At 42.8% G+C, this 12975-nt stretch overlaps 1 protein-coding gene across 1 annotated transcript in view; it reads right to left on the bottom strand.

Annotated features, from left to right (window-relative positions):
• The window catches only part of TSGA10 (testis specific 10), a 64577-nt gene that overhangs the window by 48081 nt on the left and 3521 nt on the right, over positions 1-12975 (bottom strand). Inside the window, exons 2-4 of the mRNA XM_040422319.1 lie at positions 9403-9618; positions 2126-2191; positions 1118-1268 (exon numbers count right to left, since the gene is read on the bottom strand). Of these exons, the coding sequence (XP_040278253.1) occupies positions 1118-1268; positions 2126-2191; positions 9403-9618 (433 nt within the window). The remainder of the gene's footprint in view (positions 1-1117; positions 1269-2125; positions 2192-9402; positions 9619-12975) is intronic.

The raw sequence follows: 12975 nt of genomic DNA, 5'->3' as shown, positions 1-12975 counted from the left end.
TTATATTAAAGGCTGTCCGTGCCGTTCCGCAAATTGCGGAACATGCACGGACGCCATCCGTGTTTTGTGGATCCGCGATTTGCGGACCGCAAAACACACAACGGTCGTGTGCATGTAGCCTAAGTCTAACCCTCAGACCTCTTTCACACAACTGTTTTTTTTGATCAGTTTTTTGCGTTCCGTATACAGTCCGTATATGGAACCATTCATTTAAATGTTTCCGCAAAAAAAACGGAATGTGCTCCATATGCATTCCGTATTTCCGTTCTGTTGAAAGATAGAACATGTCCTATTATTGCCCGCAAATCACGTTTTCTGTGGCTCCATTCAAATCAATGGGTCCGCAAAAAAAATGCAACACATACGGAAATGCATCCGTAGGTCTTCCGCATCCGTTCCGTTTTTGCAGAACCATGTATTGAAAATGTTATGTCCAGCCCAATTTTTTCTATGTAATTACTGTATATGCCATACGGAAAAACGGAACGGAAAAACAAAACAGAAACAGAAACAAAGAACGGAACAACGGATCCGTGAAAAACGGACCGCAAAACACTGAAAAAGCCATACGGTCGTGTGAAAGAGGCCTCAGTGAGAGTTTTGCTAAGCGAAGATTTTACATACTGTTTTCTAATAAAAATGAACATATTTCCCCAATTAAGTATATTACAAAACACCTACATTCATTGTCCCTACACATATAAAAATGACACTTTAATGTATGAATATCAAAGACTTATTTCCTTCTTGAGCTACTATAGAAGACAAAGCCTGCCCCAATAATTGCAGTAAAAATAAGGAATACATTTTTATTATGTATCCTTTCCTATTTCTATTGATGATAGACTATAATGCTATTTACCCTAAGCATCCTGACTTGTGAATATAATGCTAGAACTACAGCACTGCTTTGACCATTATGATCAATAGCCACAGAAATAAAAGATATGTTAGGGCTTGGTCAAACTACTGAACGAAAAATATGAAAACATTTTGCATTAATCTAAATGTGCATCACGATTAAAAGCTATGTATAGCAATTTTTTTAGAACATGGCATTTGATCATTTATCTTCTTTGAAGCATCGATATTAGGATTTTACATATCAGATAAATACCGGCTTTCTCAAGTTTTTCAACTTTCTTGCTAAGTCTGCTGCTGTCTTCTTGCATTTGGTCTAAAAGTAGATTCAGGGCCCTGGTCTCCTGCTTTTTCTCCTCCAGCTCAGTTGCAGTTTTTTCTAATTGTTCTTTGGCAATGTTAGATTCCTGAGTAACAAGAAACAGCCCCGTTATGTTATGTATTTACCACCGTAGGCATGGTACACATTATTCGGTATTCAGTAATATGTTGACATGGCACCATATATACGGCAACATCATTAGTAGGGTAACTACTGTTCTGGATGGGACTACCATCTCTGTAACCTCTATGACTGTACCACCCGGTGTGTGGTAATGATGTGTATAGCACCACATAAAGGAACAGTAACAATGCGCTGGAAGATAATAACCTATATGGGACATTGAGCTATTCTCTGCAATTGTGAGTAGTGTAATCATCAACCACTGAAGTGGCAAGACCCATAAGTATACATATGTTTCAGATTAAGCTACTAATCGGTAGTGATTTTAGTACAACAAACTTTACACGGACTGAGAATTGCACAGATTATCGCCAACGAATGTTCATAGTACTGCTCATTAGCGATGATCAGGCAGTGTAAATGTACCGCCGATAACCCGAAACCCTCGTTCATCAGGTAATCCGGTCTTTTTTGCAAAATTGATCGTTTCCCAGTGGCAGATAGTGCTGTGTAAACATGGTCTCCTGCCCTCAAACAACAAGTTCTTATGGGTTAGAGCGATGGCATTAGCGATCACTCCTCCCCATACTCTGGAGATCGCTGCATGTAAAAGCAGCGGTCTCCTCCGCTAGCGATCAGCAGATGGTCGGGAAGGAACGTTTCGCTCCCGACAATCTGCTGTAATATCGTCTTTTGTAAAGGGACCATTAGACTGGTTGCCAGTGGCTATACGACGCTGCACTAGCCTTTATACTACAGAATTACTATACAATCATTAGAGGCTCATATTCATATTAAATATGACTAATTTTTACTCACCGATTTTGCATTTTTTACTGTGATCTCCAAGTTATCAATGGTTTTCTGCTGTTGTCTTACTTCATTCTGAGAGTACAAAATATAAAATTATTGTCACTTTAATGAAATGAACACTTTCCACATCAGAACTGACAAAAAATGAGTGATAACAGCTCATTATAGGCAACTGGTTCCTATGGAGACCTGCCCCACACTTTGGACCAGATTTACGAATGTGTCTGCGCCAAAAATCGATGTAAAAAAAGTGCCGCAAAATATCTCATCTAGGGTTTCTAAACTTTTTTCCAACACGCCTGATAAATGGGTGGACTTAGCAGAAAGTGGGGGGAGCTTTGCAAGATGCATCACAATTTCTGCACAATTCTGGCATAAGAATCTGTCTGAAAGTAAGCCAACCAATATTGGTATATACGGTAGTGAGTGAATAGTGTCTGCGCACCCGCCTGAGCCTCTGCGATAAATCAGGTGCAGGTCTAGACAGCCGGTCTAAGTTTACGGCTTCTTTAGGATTAGTAAATCTGGGCCTTTGTCTCCACTAGTTTGCATACATGCAGGGGATGACAAGTTATATTGGTGCCGAAGACAGTGGTTTCAGTCCTGGAATAAAATACAATAGTTGTTAGATGGACAATCATTGATTTAGGGTACTTTCACACTAGCGTTATTCTTTTCCGGCACTGGGTTCCGTCACAGGGGCTCAATACCGGAAAAGAAATGATCAGTTCTATCCTAATGCATTCTGAATGGAGAGTATTCTGTTCAGGATGCATCAGTTCAGTCACTCTTACGGTATTTGGCCGGAGAAAATACTGCAGCATGCTGCAGTATTTTTTCCGTCCAAAATTCCGGTACACTTGCCGGAATTCCGGATCCGGCATTATTTTCCATTGAAATGCATTAATGCCAGATCCGGCACCAAGTGTTCCGGCAAAACGGATCTGGTTTTTCGGTATGCGCATGCGCAGACCTTTCAAAATGCAAAAAATAAATAAATACCGGATCCATTTTTTCCGGATGACACCGGAGAGACGGATCCGGTGTTTCAATGCATTTGTTGGACAGATCCGCATCCGGATCCATCTACAAATGCTATCCGTTTGCACACGGATTTCCGGATCCGGCAGGCAGCTCCGGCGACGGAACTGCCTGCAGGATCTTCACAACACAAGTGTGAAAGTACCCTTAATCGATCTATTTCACCTCCCCTTCACCACCAATCCTTAGCGTTTATATTGATCATACTTACGTCCTCTACTATCTCCTCCCATACAGTTTTGCAATTGGCTGTACAAAGGGATTGATAACAGGAATTGCGCTCTCTAAAAACTTAATATGCCACAGTGACATGTCAAAGGTTTTGATCAATGGAGGCCTGAGTGCTGAGATCCCCAGGAGCACTAAAATGAGGAGCAAGAAGCACTGAGTGCTGTCTCTCCTCGAGACGGGATGAAGATGGCCTCATAGACTCTACTCAGGTTGTCTTTAGCCAGTCTTCAGCAGCGATCACCTGAGTGCTTCTAACGACTTACTGTATTTTATCGACTTGACACTTGGATGCCCACCAATCAAAACCTTTGATATGTCATTATCCCACACCTTATATACCCACTAAGCCAGCTCACGACACGCGACTTCCTTCATGAGCTATGCACTGCCGACATTGAAAGTAGGAAGTGGTCAAATTAATGTGACTCGACTGTGTGTATATATATATAAATCTGCTCAGCTCCTCCTGCTCTATAAAAGGCTGCCTGATTGTGCTGCATTTTGTGGCGACAAGTTTGCCTTAGGCTACATGCACACGACCGTTGTGTGTTTTGCGGTCCGCAAATCACGGATCCGCAAAACACGGATGGCGTCCGTGTGCATTCCGCAATTTGCGGAACGGCACGGAAAGACTTTAATATAACTGCCTATTCTTGTCCGCAAAGCGCGGACAAGAATAGGACATGTTATAATTTTTTTTGCCATGGAATGGAGCAACGGATGCGGACAGCACACGGAGTGCTGTCCGCATCTTTTGCGGCCCCATTGAAGTGAATGGGTCCGCATCCGAGCCGCCAAAACTGCAGCTCGGATGTGGACCAAAACAACGGCCGTGTGCATGAGGCCTTAAAGTCAGGGCAATCATAATTTGCACTGACCTCATTATTGATGCCCAAGGTGGCTGCCTACCTCTTATCCCAAACCAGCACAATAGACCCGATGCCTATATTGACAGACTAAGAATACTTATGACATTTAACAATCATGTTGTATACGAAATATGGCTGACTTCCAATTATATGCAGTTCTGCATATCTTGGCCATCTATATTACTTGTTACTACTGACTTTGAAAGCAGGATAGATAAAGTGAAGGGATTCACAAACAGAAAAGCAGGCTAGAGCTGGACAGTGGCAGGAGCTTGTATTCTGGTGTGATATATACTGGCTGAACAGGAGAGAATTGCGTCACAATGGAGCATTGAGTCACAATCATTAGAATGCTGTCCTTCACATTCTATTTCCATAGCAAAAAGTCGCAATCCGCTTGACTATGACCACAACGATACAGATTATGTGATTGAGTCAATAGATGCTCTTTGGTCAAAAAACCAGATAAACTACATTGTCAATGCAATTTCTCATCATCAGTTGTACTGGCAGAATGTGCAGCTTACATTTGATTAAAAAGATCCCTCTGTGAAATATGAATTTTCAAGCAAATGCTCTATGGTGAAGAATCATTTTTTTCTGAATTTATTACACCCTTTGGCTCTTCCATAGTCTGAATGGAGAAGCAGTAGCCATGCTTGACCACTGCTCCGTTCATATAGGGGCACAGGGCCCCTGCTCATGTGATCAGTGAGGATCCCAGCAGTCATACACCCACCAGTCAGACATTTGTCACCTACGGTATCATGTGCGTAGGAAGTTGTCATTCTCAGATAACCCCTCTAAGGCTGTTCGGCAAATCTGGCCAACCACTTTAGGGTACTTTCACACTTGCGGCAGAGGGTTCCGGCGGGCAGTTCCGTCGCCGGAACTGCCTGCCGGATCTGGCAATCCGGACGCAAACTGATGGCATTTGTCAGACGGATTCGTACGCGGATCCGTCTGACAAATGCATTGAAATACCGGATCCGTCTCTCCGGTGTCAACTAGAAAATGGATCCGGTATTTATTTATTTTTGCATTTATTGCATTTTTAAAGGTCTGCGCATGCGCAGACTGGAAAGCCGGATCCGTAATGGCGGATCCGGCACTAATACACTGCAATGAAAATTAATGCCGGATCCGGCATTACGGCAAGTGTTCAGGGTTTTTGGCCGGAGAGAAAACTGCAGCATGCTGCGCTATTTTCTCCATCCAAAAAACGTAAGAGGGACTGAACTGATGCATCCTGAACGGAATGCTCTCCATTCAGAATGCTTTAGGATAGAACTGACCTTTTTTTTTTCAGGTATTGAGCCCCTGTGACGGAACTCAATACCGGAAAAGAAAAACGCTAGTGTGAAAGTACCCTTAACTTTTGGTGGCAGACAACTGAGGGGCAGGTCTTAGCTGTGGGGACAAGACTTAGGGGGAGAGTTATCAAAACGAGTGTAAAGGAAAAGGGGCTTAGTTGTAACTAATTAGATTGAGCCTTTCATTTTCCAAAGGAGCTCTGAAAAAAGAAAAGTGGAATCTGATTGATTGCTATGGACTATTAAACCAGTTTTCCTTTGCACCAGTCTTGATAAATCTCCCCCTAATGTTTCTTCTATTGAACATGGAGCAGTGGAGGAATGCTTATTCTACTGTCAGTTACCTTACAGTCAAAGACAAGATTGTGGGAATGAGGAGGGAAAAGTGGCTGCATATAGAAAGCGAAGCAGCACTCCCAACAGGTCAAGCTGATGTGCTGCTGCATTCTGGGAACATGGCTGAATAAACCCGATGTGACCAGTTGGAGTCCGGCTTCTCTTCCCATTGCTTGTGCAGCACCAGGGACCCTGGAGCCAGGTCTTCTGACGCTTTGCACTAACTACCCCGGGAGGCTTCAGCGATTGTGCTCCTTTATCCTTTGCTTGGATTAAATGAGTTTTTATATATTTATGTCGGAATGGAATGCCCACCACGTAACACCATTTTGTTTTCAACGCTTCGAATTTGCTCATTCAACCCTTTAAAGTTTTAGAGCTCCATTTTTTTAAATACAGATTTGCAAATCCCCTGCATAGAAACAAATGAAATGATAACATTCGGACATCCTGCATTTCTGCTGATCAGCTGGTTTGTGTAGCTCCGTCGACAGAAGTCAAGACTGAAGTTACACATCACCGTTGACATTGTAGCAGCAGGCGGTCGCTACTAAAGCGCTGCTCCCATTGACTTCAGTAGCGAGCTCCTGCCGCTAAAATGTTGCTGGTGCTATGTAGCTCTGGCGCTGACTTCTGTCGAAGGAGCTACACAGACCAGATGATCGACAAAGGTGCGGGGTATTGGACCACAGCAGATCAGCTAGTGACAGCCTATCCTGAGGATAGACCATCACTTAAAAAACCCTAGACCTCCCCTTTAAAGCATAGTGATTCAATTTTAGGGTACGTTCCTACATAATGTACAGTATATGGTGTGGATTTTCAAACACAGATTTGTGTGGGGAAAACTTGCAGTATTACAGTACCACCAAAGTGGATGACATATTACAAAATCTCACTGCAGGACAAATCTGCAACAGGATCCACACATAACTTGACCTGCAGCGTGGATTTAAATTTGTATCATGTCAATTTATGCTGTGGATATCTGACGTGGATATCGGCTCTATTAAGATCTCTCACTGTTCATTACCAGACGCGTTTCGGGGCTAACACTTCCCCTTCCTCAGTGGTTGAGACTGAGGAAGGCAAATTTTTAGCCCCGAAACGCTCCTGTTAATGAACAGTAAGAGATCTTAATAGAGCCGACCACGGCTCCAATTCACACATCCACTTTGAGGACATTTTGCTATTCCAGGCTGATACCGGTGGACACAATTGTCAAACCCTAACGTCCGTGTTTAGCACCCAGATCCCTTCTAGCTCCCGAGTCACGTGGGACGCCACAGGGAGAACTGCGGACCACGTGGGACGCCGCGTAGGTCCTTGCAGTACAGAGCAACAACAAGACTTTCCAGTCTCCCGGACGGCTCTAGCGGAGAGGATCCTTTGCAGGACGTAATAACTTCCACCAACGAGGATTGGTAAATTACCGTGTGCACTATATTGCCTTGCAACATATGAATATATTACGCAAAGGCCGGTGATTCAGACTTATCTGGCTAATAGGGACTGTTGCAACGGTTTATTATCCTTCTGGTGGATGAAACTTATATAAAAAAGCAAATGATGTTTTAGCTACCTATAGTTGGACGAATTATATTTAGGATTGTTTTTTTCAAATACAGGGACACATTCAACTGGACTGTCCTATCTAGTAATCCTGATATATCCGCATATCCGCCATCTATCACATATATTCTTTATACCCTAATCTATTTTATTTCAACAGTTTATTCTTTGGTATTATGTGTGGATAGAGGGTTTTTATCATTTGTTTTATATATTTATTTAATTATCATTTTAACTATCGTGTACACATTGTGAATAAATTGTCATAGTGCTATATTGTGCATTTGTATTAGTCCATATATTGTCGGATATTGAGTGCCCCCCACTTTTCTAATTATTACAAGGGTGAACATGGCCTAAGGCCTCTTTCCCACGGGCGTTGCTGAAAAATGCGCGGGTGCGTTGCGGGAACACCCGCGATTTTTCCGCGCGAGTGCAATACATTGTAATGCGTTTTGCACTCGCGTGAGAAAAATCGTGCGTGTTTGGTACCCAAACCCGAACTTCTTCACAGAAGTTTGGGCTTGGGATCGGTGTTCTGTGGATTGTATTATTTTCCCTTATAACATGGTTATAAGGGAAAATAATAGCATTCTGAATACAGAATGAAAAGTAAAATAGCACTGGAGGGGTTTAAAAAAATAAAAAATAATTTAACTCACCTTAATCCACTTGATAGCGCAGCCGGCATCTGCTTCTGTATTCTTTTCTTTAGGACCTGGCTAAAGGACCTTCGATGACGTCACTCCGGTCATCACATGGTACGTCACATGATCTTTTACCATGGTGAATCACCATGGTAAAAGATCATGTGACGTACCATGTGATGACCGGAGTGACGTCATCCCAGGTCCTTAAACTATAGTTAATGCTCTCCACAGGTCCTATACAGTAAAAGAGTCAGACGGAGATGCCGGGCATCGCGAGCAAGTGGATTAAGGTGAGTTAAATGATTTTTATTTTTTTTTAACCCCTCCAGCCCTGTTTTACTTAGCATTCTGTATTCAGAATGCTATTATTTTCCCTTATAACCATGTTATAAGGGAAAATAATAAGGTTCGGGTCTCCATCCCGATCGTCTCCTAGCAACCGTGCGTGAAAATCGCACCGCATCCGCACTTGCTTGCGGATGCTTGCGATTTTCACGCAACCCCATTCATTTCTATGGGGCCTGCGTTACATGAAAAACGCACAAAGAGGAGCATGCTGCGATTTTCACGCAACGCAAAAGTGATGCGTGAAAATCACTGCTCGTGTGCACAGCCCCATAGAAATGAATGGGTCGGTATTCAGTGCGGGTGCAATGCGTTCACCTCCCGCATCGCATCCGCGCGGAATACTCGCTCGTGTGAAAGGGGCCTAACAGTCTTTGGTGCACATTTGTGCTTCATGTTCATTGTTTTCTAAGGCCTCTTTCACACAAGCGTGACGGATTAGGTCCGGATGCGTTCAGGGTGCATTCATTGAAACTTGCACTATTTTGAAAGCAAGTTCAGTCAGTTTTGTCTGCGATTGCGTTCAGTTGTTCAGTTTTTTCCGCGCGGGTGCAATGCGTTTTGATGCGTTTTTCACGCGCGTGATAAAAAACTGAAGGTTTACAAACAACATCTCTTAGCAACCATCAGTGAAAAACTTGCACTTGCTTGCAGATGCAATGCGTTTTTCACGCAGCCCCATTCACTTCTATGGGGCCAGGGCTGCGTGAAAAACGCAGAATATAGAAAATGCTGCGATTTTCACTCAACGCAGAACTGATGCGTGAAAAACAACTCTCATGTACACAGACCCATTGAAATTAATAGGTCAGGATTCAGTGCGGGTGCTATGCGTTAACGTCACGCATTGCACCCGTGCGGAAAACTCGTTCGTGTGAAAGGGGCCTAAAGGAGCTAGAGAGCCTTTACCCAAACTGAAATGATACCTTTACTTGTTCTAGTTCCTGTTCGGCAATATTCAGAGCCTGCTCCTTCTCCTTCTCAAGTTGCTCCGCTAGCTTGTCTATCTCTGTCAGTTCTTTGCAGAGTTGCTCATTTTTGTGAGTCAAGATATCAACTTCATTGCTCATAGACTCTTTATTTTCTGTTAAATGTCCAATGTGCTGTTCTAGGGTCCAGTTTGTGGTCTGCAGTTCATCAATCTAGAGGGTAAGGCAAGAAATTAGGAGATGCTTTCAATTATACAATAAAAATATATAGAGAAAGTATATAAACATACATATATACATATAGACCCTGTAGAAGATGTGTAAAGACCAGAGCAAGAGCAAACGGTAGCAGTTGGTCATAGCAACCAATCACATTTCTCCTTTCATTTTCTAGTCAGCTGTAGAAAAATGACAGCTGATTGGCTGCTACAGCCACAGGCTCTATTCTTGCTTTGCGCCTTAGCGTTGGCGCATCTCTGCCTCATAGGCAGCATAAAGCATGATTTTGGACATTTTTTTTTTTACATTTACTTTGTTTAGACTGTACACATTGCACACTGAATGACCTGTTAAATGAGTTGCTCAGGTTATTTTGGTCATGTGGATACCTAATAGGCCTCATGCACACGACTGTATGTATTTTGCGGTCTGCAAAAAGCGAATCCGCAAAAAATACGGATGACGGCGGTGTGCATTCCGTATTTTGCGGAACGGAACAGCTGGCCCCTATTAGAACAGCACTATCCTTGTCCGTAATGCGGACAATAATAGGACATGTTCTATTTTTTTGCGGAACGGAGATACGGACATACGGAAACGGAATGCACACGGAGTAACTTCTATTTTTTTTGCAGACCCATTGAAATTAATGGCTCCGTATACGGACACGGAAAGAATATACGCTGTGCATGAGGCCTAAGTGTGCTTTGTATTTTGCTTTTAAGTAAAGTAGGCTCTATAAAAAAAAAAATTTCATTAGAGCTAATTTATTTTTTCCAAGTTTTTTTCATTATTCCATTGAGGAACTACTGTCTTACAAAGATATTTCATGCTTATAATGTATATTCCTGTATATTAATATATTATGCTCTGTGTCTCTATGGCACAGGCTGTGATTAGGACAACACTAGTGTGCCCTAACAGCAGGATGTCACGGTCCCTCAGATGACTTATGTTATACTTGGTATGCTGTGAGCGGCCTCTTTAGACAGCTGATCAGTGGCAGTGCTAGGTGTCACATCCCCACCAATTAGATATTGATAAGTTATCAATATTCTCATCCTGGAAAACTCCTTGAAAGGGAACCTGTCATTCATTTAATTCTGCCTAACAGGCTCCCTTATTACAAAGATATAGAGTTACAGTTGTGTTCAAAATAATAGCAGTGTATTTAAAAAAGTGAATAAAGCTCAAAATCCTTCTAATAGCTTTTATTTCCATACACACAAATGCATTGGGAACACTACACATTCTATTCCAAATCAAAACATGAAGAAAAATATATCAAATTTGTGTTGTTTCTCTCTAAAAAAATTAAGAAAAGCGAATATTAGACTGTTCAAAAAAAATAGCAGTGTTTGTATTCTTCTTTACAAACTCAAACATTCACTATAAAAACTGAAAAATGTTTGAAGATTTTGCTTTCCTTTTGAATCACTTTACTAATATTTAGTTGTATAACCAGTGTTTCTGAGAACTGCTGTACATCTGTGTTGCATGGAGTCAACCAACTTCTGGCACCTGTGAACAGGTAGTCCAGCCAAGGTTTCTCAAGTAGCTCAGGACCTACCACTCCCCTATCTGTGCCATGTGGGCAATACCAGGAGCCAGTGGGAAAATTACAGGAGCGCAAGGTCCGACTCACAGACAACTCACCAGTTACCTCCAGCATGTAACCATGCTAGCAATGGGAGGAGGGAGGAGTCTGCGAGTCCCACTCAAGACTGGCTGATGAGGCCCAGGCCTCACAGGTGCACCTAAATGTAGCCTGTGGATGGAAAGCAGGCACATTTAAATTGGAGTTTATACACCTCCAGGCATCTCTATATATACAAACTGAAAAGAATGGTGTGGTATTAAACAAGCAGGAGGTGCTCAAACCCACATGCAGTTGTGCATATATATATAGGGGAGCAGATCCTGCACTTGTGGCCCGTTGCTAATGACGATCCCCAGCAAAAATGCATACAGTGGAGGATGCCCGCAGCGGACCACAAGTACCACAATAGACATGCTACACAAGATAGCAATTATGTGGATGTCATAATCAATATAACAATATAATAGCAAAGACAGGTGTACTCTGCGGTCTTACTAAACCCTCAAACTGATTTTAAAATTGAGAGATTAGCCAACATGTCCTACTACGGTGTAGGACATGTCTGAGCCTGAGCATCGCGCCAAGGTTTCTCAAGTAGCTCGGGACCTACCACTACCTACCTGTGCCATGTGGGCAATACCAGGAGCCTCCTCCCATTGCTAACATGGTTACATGCTGGAGGTAACTGGTGAGTTGTTTGTGAGTCGGCCTCATGCTCCTGTAATTTGCCCACTGGCTCCTGGTATTGCCCACATGGCACAGGTAGGTAGTGGTAGGTCCCGAGCTACTTGAGAAACCTTGGCGCGGTGCTCGGGCTCAGACATGTCCTACACCGTAGTAGGACATGTTGGCTAATCTCTCAATTTTAAAATCAGTTTGAGGATTTAGTAATACCGCAGAGTGCACCTGTGTTTGCTATTATTTTGTTATATTGCTATATTAATTATCACATCCACATAATTGCTACCCTGTGTAGGATGTCTATTGTGGTACTTGTGGTTTGCTGCGGGCATCCTCCACTGTATGAATTTTTGCTGGGGATCGTCATTAGCAACGGGCCACAAGTGCAGGATCTGCTCCCCTATATATATGCACAACTGCATGTGGGTTTGAGCACTTTCTGCCTGTTTAATACCATGCCATTCTTTTCAGTTTGTACGTTTACTGGTGTGTTTGGGGTCGTTGTCTTGTTGGAACACCCATTTCAAGGGCATTTCCTCTTCAGCATAAGGCAGCATGACCTCTTCAAGTATTCTGATGTATTCAAACTGATCCATGATCCCTGGTATGCGATAAATAGGCCCAACACCATAGTATGAGAAACACCCCTATATCATGATGCTTGCGCCACCATGCTTCACTGTCTTCACAGTGTACTGTGGCTTGAATTCAGTGTTTGGGGGTAGTCTGACAAACGGTCTCCGGCCACTAGACCCAAAAAGAACAATCTTACTTTCATCAGTCCACAAAATGTCTCTTTAGGCCCGTCAATGTGCTCTTTGGCAAATTGTAACCTCTTCAGCACATGACTTTGCGGGGGCTTCTTGCAGATAGCTTGGCTTCACATATGCGTCTTCTAATTGTAACAGTACTCACAGGTAACTTTAGACCTTCTTTGATCTTCCTGGAGCTGATTGTTGGCTGAGTCCTTGCCATTTTGGCTATTCTTCTATCCATTCGAATGGTAGTTTTTCGCTTTCTTCCACGTCTTTCAGGTTTTGGTTGCCATTTTAAAGCATTTGCGATCATTT

Source organism: Bufo bufo, chromosome 3 (assembly GCF_905171765.1).
Source record: "Bufo bufo chromosome 3, aBufBuf1.1, whole genome shotgun sequence".
In the NCBI taxonomy this organism is placed as follows: domain Eukaryota; kingdom Metazoa; phylum Chordata; class Amphibia; order Anura; family Bufonidae; genus Bufo; species Bufo bufo.
This window is presented reverse-complemented; position numbering and strand designations above follow the sequence as displayed.